At 42.1% G+C, this 13001-nt stretch overlaps 1 protein-coding gene across 1 annotated transcript in view; it reads left to right on the top strand.

Annotated features, from left to right (window-relative positions):
• Window positions 1-335: 335 nt before the first annotated feature.
• MAP3K5 (mitogen-activated protein kinase kinase kinase 5) overlaps window positions 336-13001 on the top strand; it is a 173653-nt gene continuing 160987 nt past the window's right edge. The window contains exon 1 of the mRNA XM_045843111.1: window positions 336-1107. Within this exon, the coding sequence (XP_045699067.1) occupies window positions 666-1107 (442 nt within the window). The 5' untranslated portion in view covers window positions 336-665. The remainder of the gene's footprint in view (window positions 1108-13001) is intronic.

The raw sequence follows: 13001 nt of genomic DNA, 5'->3' as shown, positions 1-13001 counted from the left end.
CACACTGGGCGGGCGGCTGCAGCGAACGCCGAGACTCCAGCGGTGAAGCTGGTGCTGTGGAACTAAGCGGTTGCCGCAATCGGGAGAAAAAGGAGGCCAGGAAACTAGGAGGACGTAGAGCAGATGAAGGGGTGCTGCCTCCGAAGAGGGAGGCGGATCTGTTCCGGGACGCAGCCCAGGGAGCCTGCCTGCCGGTGAGATGCTGGCCAGGTAGCTCCCCACCCAGAGGGCGCTCTTTCTGGCCCCTCCCCGAACGCCGTGCGCGGAAGGAGCTGGGGACGCGCGGCGGCAGACCGGGACGCTCCTCACTCCGAGCGCGGCGCCCTTGAGCTGCGCGGCTGAGCAGGTTTGCGAGTCGACTTGTCCGCCCGCCTAGGAAACGAAGTGCAGTCTCTCCCGCTCAGCCCGCTTCTCCACCCCTTGTACTTTACTCCCTGAGGCGGGCGAGCAGCGCGGCCACGGAGGCGCCGAGGAGGGGCGAGACGCCGCCGGGTAGCGGCGTCCCTTTGGAAGAAAGGGCGCCCGAGAGGAGGCGTCGGCGCGGCGTGGAAGGCACGACGCGGGATGGCAGCTGCTTAGCCCGGCGCGCGCGGAGCAGCCCGGAGCTGTGGCTGCCCAGACGGTGCGGCTGGGCGGGGGACGCCGCTGCGACCCGCCTGGGAAGGATGAGCACGGAGGCTGGCGAGGGCATCACTTTTTCCGTGCCACCCTTAGCCCCCTCGGTCCTCAGCGCCTTCGCCGAGGGTGGCATTTGCCGGACGGGAGGAGCGGTGGCCGACGGCGAGGAGAGCCAGCCACCACCGCCGCCACCGGGCAGCTTCTGGAATGTGGACAGTGCCGCTGCCCCTGGCACTAGCTGTCCCGCTGCCCCCTCAGCGAGCAGCGCCACCCGTTGCCGGGGCAACTCTGGTGGCGGAGGCGGCCGACGGACCACAGTGGCATATGTGGTCAACGAAGAGAGCCAGGGGCAGCTGGTGGTGGCCGAGAGCGAGGCCCTGCAGAGCCTGCGGGAGGCGTGCGAGACGGTGGGCGCTACACTGGAGACACTCCATTTTGGTAAACTGGACTTTGGGGAGACCACGGTGTTGGACCGTTTTTACAATGCAGGTGCGTAGGTAACTCCTTTATCCTCCACGGTCAGGGGCCGCTGCGGAGGAGAAAAGATATGTTTTGCGGGATAGCAGGCGTGCTTCCTACTTAATTACTTCTTGCCCCACCGTAAGAGTAGCGAGCGGTGCTGCGCGGCTGCTGCTGGCGCTCGCGGCTCCTGGGAAAAAGTGGTTGCTGGTGCGAGAGCCTGTGTGTATCTGTGCGGAGACCCACCGACTCACCTGCCGGCCCGCGCTGGAGCCTTGGGGTCGGTGCGGTCCTCAGAGACAACTTCTGTTCATCAGCAGTGCTCGACACTTGTCCCAATCAGCCGTTTTCCATTCAGTGTCTTGGTTTCTGTTGTGTTTGGATTGGGCCCATATCGTCCTTCAATGAGTATATCTACCTGTGACTGTTTTAAATGACGTTCTCATTTTTTTCCTGTGTAGTTTTGGGAGTACAGAAACCATGACTTATGCCACGAAGCCAGCTGCACGCAGTGTATCCGTATAAATTTGCATGTCGTGTCATGATCTTCCCAATTCATTTTACGTAAACAAGATTAGTGGCTTGAATTCCCCATTTCTTATCAATTTGTACTTCCAAGTAATTACTTCTAAGAGTAATAACCTTGTCACATACACTAAACTTCAGAGGTATCTTTTTAGGATTTCCGTGAAAGAACTAGGGTCTGTTTTTATTACCCCATATACCACGATGGGCTGGAAAGTGTGTAATTTAACATTGTTTAAAACGCTGATATGCTGTCTTAATAACTAAGAGTAAATTGGCCATTAAAGTGATTACTAGCATAGTCCATGAAAAACTAAGTGTGTTTCAGTGTATCACAGATTTTGGTGTTACTGCAGGCCTAGTGACTGAAGCAATTAGCTGTCTGGTAGCAAATACTAGAAGTGATGTTGTTGAAATTAGTTGTTAGTACCCTGTGCAACCAATGTTGAGAATATATATTTATTTTTATAAGTGTGGGTAGAAAATTTGATTTAATGGTTGTTTCAGACAATAAGGTTTTTGCTTTTGTGATCACATAAAAGGTTTTATATTCCAATTTTGTTTTCAGCTCTGATTTTTTTCAGTTTCTTCAAAACACCTGAAGTAGGCTTGTGTCAGTTTTGGAATTCAGCCAAAGCTGACTATTTTAAGAACAAGAAGAACTTTATGTTAAGGAAGTCAGACTAAATAAACTGGGACTTTCTGGTTCTGGTTTTGTTTTGTTTTTTACAGTCTTGGTCGGTCTTCATAACTGAACATGAGTATAATGTAGTATAAGTTGGTTCTTTGGGTGGCTTGCTATAAAAATTGCATGAACATAACTTTTCTGAAAATTACAGCACTCTTATTTTGGGATTATAATTTGGAAGAAACTTCAAAGAACTGAGAGATAGGTGAGGACAACACCCAACCAAATAGCTTATTTTTACTGTACTTATAGATTGGGTTTTTTTATATGGCTTTATTAAAGAATCTTAAACTGTGAGTTAATTTGAGGGTTTTCTAGCAAGGCTCACTTACTGTTTATTCTCCAAATACTGTCTCTCGAAAAGGGAGAGAGGAAGATTAGAAGAGACCTGATGTTTGAACTATATCTCATTTAATCCTCCCAACAAGCCTGTGAAGGAAGTGCCTTCTTACTGTCCTCCTTAGGTGAGAAGACCAAAGGATCCATGACTGGCTCCAAGATTCAGGTAGCAACTGGTCAATGCCAGATTCCACGACTGGTGGCTAACTCTAAAAGAGTATGCTCAACCCTCGCTGCCTCCATTTAGCTGGGGTGATTTACTGTCAGAGTCAAGGGAAGCTCTCTATCTTGGAATCATGTGACAGGGAGCTGGCAGAGACCTAATGAGCCATTTAGGTGTGCTGTGGAATAGTGGGGAAGACTCTCTCTAGAAAGAACAGTGTTTGCAGGCCATCTCTGTCCCATTACACTGCACAAGTCCCAGCTGAACCCCTGCTATGTGAGTGACATGAACTTTGAGCCTTCTCATTCAGAGTGAAAATGGGACAGAATGAAGATAGGAATCAAGTTTTGTTCAAACCTCTTATTTTTCTAAACTGAGGGTTGCTGAGTTTGATGGAAGCTGAACTTTTGTTCTGATTTCTAAAAGAGTGAATGTCTGTTTTCCACCAGGATTCGGTACAGTTTTCTGTGAAGATGCCAGGTGGTAAATATTTGATACTTTGCAGGAGATCTCTCTCACAGCTATTCAACTCTGCTGCTGTTATGCAAGGGCAGCCATAAATAATACCTAAACAAATGGTTGCGGCTGTAGTTCAGTAAAACTTTATTAATGGACACTGAAATTGGAACTTTATATATTTCACAAAATATTATTCTTTTTTATTCCTGCCCCCACTGTCTTTAAAAAATATAGAAGCCATTCTTAGCTTGTAAGCTGTAAAAAAAAAAATGGGCTTGGCAGGATTTTGGTTCCTGGGACAGGCTGACCTTTGCAGTACATCCACCACCTCCATTGAAAGCTGAATCATTATGATATAGCAGGAAGAGCACTACCCTGCAGCTTAGATATGAGTTTCCATCCTTGCTTTGCTTTGAACCATGTAATTATGAGCAAAGCTCTTCATCTCCAAAAGGCTTTTAAAATTGACTAGGGGTAGGAGTGGAGGATTGAACTAAATTTCTGATTCCCTCATTTGATCCTGTAAGTTCGCAAAGGTAAGGCATCGTGGTATGAGCATTGGAGTTCAAGATCTGAATTCTGGTCATTGGTTCTTTTCTGATTGGGAGCAAGTCATTTAAAATCTCGGAAAAGAGCTGAAGGGTTTCTGAGATTCCCTTCAGCTCTCAAATTCTGCCCTTTAAAATTACCTTATTAATACAAAATGAATTATTTCAGTCCGTAGACTTATGTATACCATGTTCCTGGTCCCAAGGAATTGGGAGTTGGTGGGGAGGGGAGATTGAAAGGCTGGCTGTAATGGGGCCTCAGAGAAGGTCCATAGAGACTACCTTGGGCTCCCAGAAACAGATACTGGAATTAGACCTGTGGGTGCAGTGGGTTCAGAGGTGACACTCGAACTGAGATGGATAGGTAAGCAAGGACAACTTAATGAGGGCATAAGAGCTGAAAGGAATGTTGGTGTTCAAAAAGCTCAACTTAATGGAATGAGTAAGAACTTAGAGCTTGTTTACATTTTCACAAGCTTCTATCTATGTGAACTGGTATCATTTTAAAGAATAGATTGCCATTAAAGGTTTTCACTGATTTTCTCTGTGTGATCATTACGCTGTAATCTAGTTTGTTTTTTAGCTACATTTGTCATTCTCACTTTCATTCTTTTGCTGAGGGGAAACTAATGTTCTATCAAAGCTTTTGTGAAAATATATCATGTTTGTATATTCAAGACTATTTATTACTCAGATTGCAATGCCAAGCCAGCATTCCCAGTCTCCTGCATTGTAGGCGGTGAATCTCTATGAAAGCTAGGAGATGTCAGTGATACAGATGTTACTGATACAGAGCTGCTCCATTCAGGCACACAGAACCCCCTACCCCACAACTGGCAGGGTCTCATAAAAATTTTTTAATGAACATCAATTCTTTGAAGTATAGCTATAATAGGCTTTATTATTCCCCCATTTTGCTTATAAGAAAATGAAACCAGAAGTGCTTATATTCACTCACGCAAGTTAAACGATTTAGGGTTGCTGCTTGGAACCAGGAGAACATTTTGCCTCAGAAACAGTATTCTCCATGATGGTTAGATTCTGGGACGAGCCTGGAAGGAGCCATGTTAACTCAGTGGATTTGAAGTGTGAAACCCATTCACTATTTTAAACCTTCAAGAAAATTACGTTACTGAAACCTAAAACTGGGACTTTACACCTGTGCTTTGTGAGAATTAGTAACTTTTGCTTTCGCCTACCTTCTGGTAGCATCTTGGCCAAAAACCTCACTTTGAATTGGTAATGATGAGGGGCTATAGTGAGGTCTAGGACAAAGGAAGGATTGGCATGATCTGAGAAGACTAGCTTTTTGCATGTAGTAAATGTATGGGAAAACTCATTATTATCTTTTTTTCCCATTTCACCACAGATGAGTCAAACTATCATGCCAATCAATAGAGCAGTGTTTGAGAACCTCTGACCTACTCTACCTCACAGCCCCTTCCCACCTTGCAGTCATTGCTTCCTCAGGGAAGAAACGAGCCTTGGCAAAATTATCAAAAGAGCGGCCGTGGACAAACTCATAAGGGAAAAGTATGGTTAGGAAGGAGTTAAAAAATATCTCAGTAGTGCCCTGCACATGGGTTTTCTTTGGCCTTTTGACTTTTTGCTGGCACGCCATTGCCCACCCTCTGTGAACCCAAAGTGCTGTGCTTCCTTTTGCTTACTGGAAGACAAAATTATCATTTGCCAAAACGCTGTACTAGAAAATTGGAATAAAGCAAAACTAAAAGGACAACTCCAAAGGACAAAAGTAAGTTTGTTTTTAGAGCATCCATTTTGTACCCTAAATACTCAACTGAAGATTGTCATGACTGGCCTGAGTTCCCAGGCTCCTGGGATCCCGATTTCTTTCCTCAGCTCTGTCGCCTGTGGTCTGCTTAAGACATTCATCAGCTGGTAGTTCAAGTTGGTGCCACTGGTAGGTGAAGCCTAATTATAAGTGCACAATGTGGCCTTGTTTTACCTGTCGCTTTGGCTGGTGCCAGCCTTTCAGGAGTTCTCTGCTACAGGTCAGTTCCTGTCTTGTGACTACAGGGACTGTCCCCGCTTCCTGTTTTGGAGGCCTGGTTAGAGGCCCATTCAGTTCCTGCTTCTGGTTTGAAGGATAAAATTGGGTCACAGGTTTTTTGTGAAGGAATGAGAGATTGACAAGCACAAAGCCCAGTAACTTGTAAGTGTCCTTCAGCAGGTCCTAGCTGTTTGCTTTCCAAGTAAGTTGCCACGGGTAGTCTCTTCAAACACCATCCTACTCCACATGAGGCAAGATGAGAGTTGAACATGGTAAATAAAGTCGGAGTAGACAGTTGTTGGAATCCACAGCTGTGTGGACATCAGGAAGAAATCAGAAACCCACAGCCTTAGGAAGGGTATATATGATTTTTGTTCAGTTTTTGTAAGTGCCTTTATCTTTCTTTTATTTTCTTAATATAGATTTATAAAGTTGCTCTGACATAAATTTAGCAAGTGACTTTAAATTAATGGGGTAAGCTGAACATTTGTGGAATCGAGTTAACTAAGTTCTTCTCAAAGTCTTCTTGAAAACAGCCTTGTCTTTCCAAAATTTGGATATTGGTGAGGAGGGAAACTGGCTGTATTTAAGAAATACACCCTTATTTTCAAGGAGCAAAATTAGTTTTGCAAAAAATAGGAAAGCAAAACAAAATGATAACTTATTTAAAAATGCACTGATTATTCTAACGTGTTGGGATTTTTTAGTTGCTTTAATATATTGGCTTTTCTCTTTTATATATTGACTAAACATGTTGATCAAAATATGTGCCAAATTATTAGAGAGGGAGTAAAGGTATGAGACAAAGCTGATTTTTAAAGATTTGTCTTACAATTAAAAAAATTTTTTAATGAGTACTTAACATCTAGTGAGTTTTATTTTATAGTGTGTTTTTTAACCCCCTAAAGAAAAGAGATAAAACTAGAAGGAGCATAGCCCAGGCTACATTGTGGTAATTTTCTTAGGAGAGGCAAGGGCAGGAGAGAAAATGTAAATGTTAACAGCATCTCCTACTGAAAAGCATAACAGAGCAGATCTGTGTACACAGAACTTGTACAGGGTAATAGTAAACATTCCATTACAAGCAAACCTCTTCTGGTGTAGTATGTAATCAACAATGAGGAAAAAGCAACTGCCTTTGGTAAATGATTCATACAGGAAGGAAGTTATAATCCTTTGTACAGCAAGTCTCTAAAAATGGTTATAACCAATTATATAATTTTTTCCCCAACACTTTTAGTCCCTTCTAAGAACTCTTAAGAAACAGAAACATGGGGAGAGCTGCCCTAGTGAATGTCAGGCCATCTGTTCATTGACTCCAAACCATATAAGGCCAAGTATTTGCCTAAGTCAGAGAATTTTTGTCCTCCTTGAAAAATCTTGGTTACTGCTATTTCTTTCTTAAAAATTGTCCAATGAGAATAAATAAACCCAGGGTATTACATGTCAAATATTTCTTAATATCACGTTCAAGATTTCTGCTATGTTTATTGTGACAAATATTGTCTTAGACCCGAGGCGGCCAGGGCCAGGAGTGAGATTCCTTCTGTCCAGGGGACATGGCTTTTACCTCCAGCTAGGCCTTTCCCAGTTTTTAGTTTGGTCAAACTGGGGTTTCATGGAGCTGCGTGTATTAGAATGATAATATAAGTGTTGTTCTGCTCAGTGCTCTTTTGATCATCTTATCACTTCCATACAATAAGCAGATGTGGCCATGCAATAATTTTGTGTATTTGACAGTTGAGGAGACTCCTCCTTGGAGAGGGTATGTGACTTGGCCAGAAAAAATCAAGTGGTTGAGTAGGAGTCCAACTTAGGTCTTCTGACTTCCAAATAATTCATGTGTTTTCCCCACCATACCACACTTTCCACTTGTGGTGAGAAAGATCTTAAAGCACACATGCTGTCTAAGAGGATAACATCTTGGCCCATGTACCATTATTATGAGTAAGAGTCACTGTGATGACACTTAAGTTTTGGTGTCCTCTTGCTAACAAATTGCAGTGATTTCTTATGAACAATCTTGGAAAATAATCCATCAATAAATTGACTTTTTCACTTCTCGTGCCAAAGAGGGAGCCTATAGCCTAGACTGAGTCTTGGTTAGTTACCAGTTGCTTGGCCTGGAGCTATAAATTGAGCTTCCTCCAGGCAAGCCTTTGGCTATTTTCTGGGCATGGTAGTAGGATGGACTGCCAAGTGACAGACCAAGCCTTTCTCTGGGGTGAGCCAGAGAGCTGAGTTAACAAAGCCTGGGGACATTTCTTTTCCATGGATTCTTGAGAAATTTTGCCTCCTGAGTCTCATTCACTTTCCCCCAGTGTTAGAGCATATTCCCAGTAGTTCAGTTCAATAAGCACTCACCACTGTCTGTGACGCTCCTCCCACTGTGATAGATGCAGGAAAGGACAAGAGAGAAGCCGGCATAAATCTACAGGGTAATAGGGGCTTTTAACTATCTGTTTCCATGGGGAAAATAGATGCTAAGTAAGAAGTCAGGAGGAACTATCTGTACTCCCCCATTTATCCCCACCCAAGTAATTCTTTAATTTTTTTTTTAATTTAAGTTAAGCATCTCAGTCATAAAGAAAGTACATAAAATAATATATAACACTCATGCATTCACCACCTAAATATAATAGCTATTAAACATTTTGACATTTGTTTCACTTCTCTCTTTCAGAGAAATAATTCTGGACAAAGCTAAAAGCCCCTTTCTGCCACATTAATTTGTCTTCCTGGGAAGCTGTTCCTTCATCAAAAATTGTAGTTTTCAAAACTCTAAAATTATGGACCTCTACAAATGTAAACAAATGTCAAAAATTCAATTTAATTAACTATTATTTAATGAGAAAACCACTAAGATATTAAGATCGGTTTAAAGGAGAATTTGAAGAGCTGATATATTCACATCACAACCAGGAATGCTGAAATAAACTTGCTAAGAGCTACAGAACTGACTGATGCCTGTAAGGCAATACTGTAAATATAGATGTTGGAGCTATCCTTTCTACAGGAGGGATTGTATCTCTACCAAACAATATTCGTTTGCATTGCTGTAAGTTTTGCATAACAATATTCATCCCAACAGCATTATAAAATGGTCATCACTAGGATAATCAAAGGCACATATCTTTTTAAAATCAGGTAATTCTCAGAGGATGCGCTAACACAAAGCCCAGCCCCAGTACCTGCTACTGTCTTTTTCCCAGTTCCAAGTCTTTGACAACTTTTCTTTACAGTTAGTTATTCTCAGCAGGCTCTTTGCTTGTGTTTTTCTCAAGTGCTCTTACCCGGCCTGATTTTAAAAGGCCTGTTTTCTTTTCTCAGCTACTCTGCCATCCGAAACTGGGATCACCTTGAGGGCGGTCCCCTAGTAACTTGTTTTAACCAGGTATCCTAATCATGATTGTTGCAGGTCAGAAAATATGTACAAATTCGTTATTAGGATGTCAGTCACCTAGGTTTTGGATGTAAAAAGAGGTACAAGCCATCTACCAGAACTAATGTGCACATCTTTTTAAAATCAGATAGTTCCCAGAGGTGGATAGGCCAGAACCAAGTCAGAAACATGCCAGTGGGATGCTTGCATTGTCCACAAACTCAACTTAATTTTTATACTAGGAAATCATCATTATTAATGGGAACTTCAGTAGGAGACTGCTCTAAATAGGCTTATCCTTTTAATATTAGAGAGGGCTGACAAATCACTGTCAAATTCTATATGCCAAATAGTGTATTACTTTGGTCTTGTAACTTAGGTAGGACATACCCAAATGAACGCCATGTGTTACCTACCATATGTTGTAGTCACTGTACATACCTGATTTTATTCAGCCTTTAAAACAGCTCTGTGTGGCAGATAGCATTGGTGGATGAGTTTTACACATGGGGGAACTGTGACTCTGCAAGGATTATCAACTTTCTGAGTCATATGGCTGCTTGGGCTGGAGTCAACTTTTGATCCCAAAATTGTCTGATTTCATAATCTGTTCATTTGTAACTGTGCTCTCCTATCTCCCAGAAAGATTTTTTTTTTGTTTAAAAGCATTTAAATTGTCATTAATACTAGTATTGCAGTCTTATCAGTAGACTTTTGTTAACTGCTTAGAATATTCCTAAGGCCTATACAAACTGCGTGCAGTTTCTGCTTCTCATGTTGTAGCCTACACACTGACTTCAACAACTTGATAAATAATTATTGGGAACTGCCGGGTACGTGAGTAATGATTAAGTAACAAATTCAAGGGAATTTTTTAAGGACTTAATAATGTTGGTGATTTCATAGAACTGTACAGTTGAGAACATTTTATTACTGCTAAAGTAGGCATGAAAATATATTGAAAATAAAAATCTTACACACCTATAAACGCATTAGGCTCCCCATTTTATTTTTATATGAAATTAGTATCATATTGAAAACTATTTAAATAAAATTACAGATTTTATAAAATTCGTTAAGCTCTTTTATAAATTTTAAGATCTCATTAAATTGAATTCCAAAGGAGTATTATAATTCTTTAATGAAGAAGAATTTTTTTTTGCTGCCTCTCATGAAAACAAGTGGCATTATGGCCTGAGACTTGGAAACTTATATACGTGTTTTTCTAGTAGTACAATTTGATCTGTATTTAAATTCTCTTATATTAATCTTTTCAATTTGTTAAAAAATCTAGGCTATTTTATATAACTGAAATATGCCAACAATGTAATTTCTTTTTTTCTTTTCAGTTCTATTTTATTGATTGTACTATTACATTTGTCCCAGTTTTTCCCCCTTTGCCTGCCCCATCCAGCATCCCCAGTCCCTTGGGTAATCCCCCCACTATTGTTCATGTCCATGGATCATGTGTGGGTTCTTGGCTACTCCATCTCCTATACTGTACTTTACAGCCCACAGGTATTCTATAATTACCTATTTGTACTTCTTAATTCCCTTACCTCTTCACCCATCCCCCCATCATCCCCTCCCATTTGGCAACCATCAAAATGCTCTCCATATCCATAATTCTATCTCTGTTCTTGTTTGCTTTTTGTTTTTAGATTCAATTGTTGATATATATTTATTGCCATTTTATTTTCCATAGTTTTGATCTTCTTTTTCTTAAATAATTCCTTTTAACATTTTATATAATAATGGTTTGGTGATGATGAACTCTTAGTTTTTTTCTTGTCTGGGAATCTCTTTATTTTCCCTTCGATTCTAAGTGATATCTTTGCTGGGTAGAGCAGTCTTAGCTCTAGGTCCCTGTTTTTCATGATTTTTAATATTTCTTGCCAATCCCTTTAGACTGCAAAGTTTCTTTTTGAGAAATTAGCTGACAGTTTTATGGGAATTCTCCTCTAGGTAACTAACTGCTTTTCTCTTGCTGCTTTTAAGATTCTCTCTTTATTTTAACCTTTAACATTTTAATTATGATGTGTCTTGGAGTGGGCCTTTTTACATGCATCTTGTTTGGGACTCTCTGTGCTTCCTGGACTTGCATGTCTATTTCCTTCATCAAATTAGCGAAGATTTTTTCCCCCCATTATTATTTCAAATAGATTTCCAATTTCTTGCTCTTCCTGTTTTCCTTTTGGCATTCCTATGATGCAAATTTTGGAATGTTTGAGGTTATCCTGGAGGCTGATTACGCTATCCTCATTTTTTTTTTTATTATTTTTTTCTTCTTGTTCCGGATGGTGGTTTTTTGCTTCCTTATGTTCCAAATCATTGATTTGATTCTCAATTTCAACTACTCTACTGTTAGTTTCCTGTAAATTGTTTTTTATGTTAATTAGTGTATTCTTCATTTCTTACTGGATCCTTTTTATGCTATTGAGATCTTCACTAAGTTCCTTGAACAATTGTATAACCAGTGTTTTGATCTCTGGGTCTGACAGATTGCTTATCTCCATTTTGCTTAGTTTTATTTTTTGTGGAGTTTTGATTTCTTCTTTCATTTGGGCCATGTTTCTTTGTCTTCCCTTTTTGGTAGCCTCCCTGTGTTTGTTTCTATGTATTAGGTAGAGCTACTATGACTCCCTGTCATGGTAGCATGGTCTTAGGTAGTAAGTGCCCTGCAGGGCCCAGTGGCCCAGCCTTCCCTTTCACCCAAGCAGGGTGCTTGAGTTCTGCCTTCTGTGTGGGTTAAGTATACCCTCCTCTTGTAGTTGAGCCTTGATTGTAGTTGACAGGTCAATGGGAGGGGTTTACCTAGGCCAGTCAGCCACAAGGACTGGCTGTGATCACTTACTACTGGCCTCCACCCTCTGTGGAGTATCAGCTGTGTGCAGGCAGGGTGGTGGTGCTCCAGCATGGTCTGTAGCTGTCCACTGGGTGGCATAGGCCCTGGGGTTTCCCAGGTGGTATGGGCCAAGATCAGCTCTCGCTTGTGTTTTGCCCAGGGCCACCCTGCCTGAGCTATAAAGCAATCTGAGATGACTGCTACTTGTGCTGGGCTTGGAGATTCCTAGGTGAAACCAAGCTGTGAATCTAGGCTGGCTGCTGCTCATGCCATGCCTGAGGACACTTAGCAAGTGGTACAGGGTTGGGTCTCATTGAGGCTGGCTGTTGCTTGTTTGAGAAGATTTAGGAAGTTGTGAACCATGAGCCAAGACCAGCCATTCGATTAAAAAGCCACTTGGATGGGCCCGTAAGTTGGGTGGGATGGAGACTCTGGGGATCTCCAGGGAAGAGTAAACATTGTTAGCCAGACTGATGGAATCTCAGATATGGCACCAGCCTGCCAGCTCTGTGGCTCTGTTGGGGAGGGTTCAAAAAAGGGACAATGAATGGCCTTTGCCTGCCTTCCTGTCCCCCAGCTCTTGCTCTAATGCCAGACACTTCAGCTTCTCCCTGTATGCCAATGGTGCCTTTCAAGCTGCTACTCCATTGCTGGAGCTCAGAGGAAATGAATCTGAGTAAGTTCATGTGTGGGGTCTTTAAGAGGAACTGCTTGGGACTTGAGAAGTTTCTTTCAGTGACTCAATCGCTGTTGGTTTGTGCAGTCAGAAGTTGTGGGGACTTACCTTCCTGGCATTGGAACCCTGGGCTGGGGGTCCTGGTGTGAGGCTGGGACTCCTTGCTCCCGAGATATTCCTCCCAAATCTTTATCCGCCACACACGGATGTGGGACCAACCCATTCCATGTTTCCACCCCTCCTACCAGTCAGGATGGTTGTGGTTTCTTTAATTCTGTAAGTTGCCAG

This window comes from Phyllostomus hastatus, unplaced genomic scaffold (assembly GCF_019186645.2).
Source record: "Phyllostomus hastatus isolate PE091 unplaced genomic scaffold, TTU_PhHast_1.1 phas_contig_40, whole genome shotgun sequence".
Taxonomy (NCBI): domain Eukaryota; kingdom Metazoa; phylum Chordata; class Mammalia; order Chiroptera; family Phyllostomidae; genus Phyllostomus; species Phyllostomus hastatus.
The sequence above is the reverse complement of the archived record's forward strand: the minus strand, read 5'-3'. Positions and strand labels throughout refer to the sequence as shown.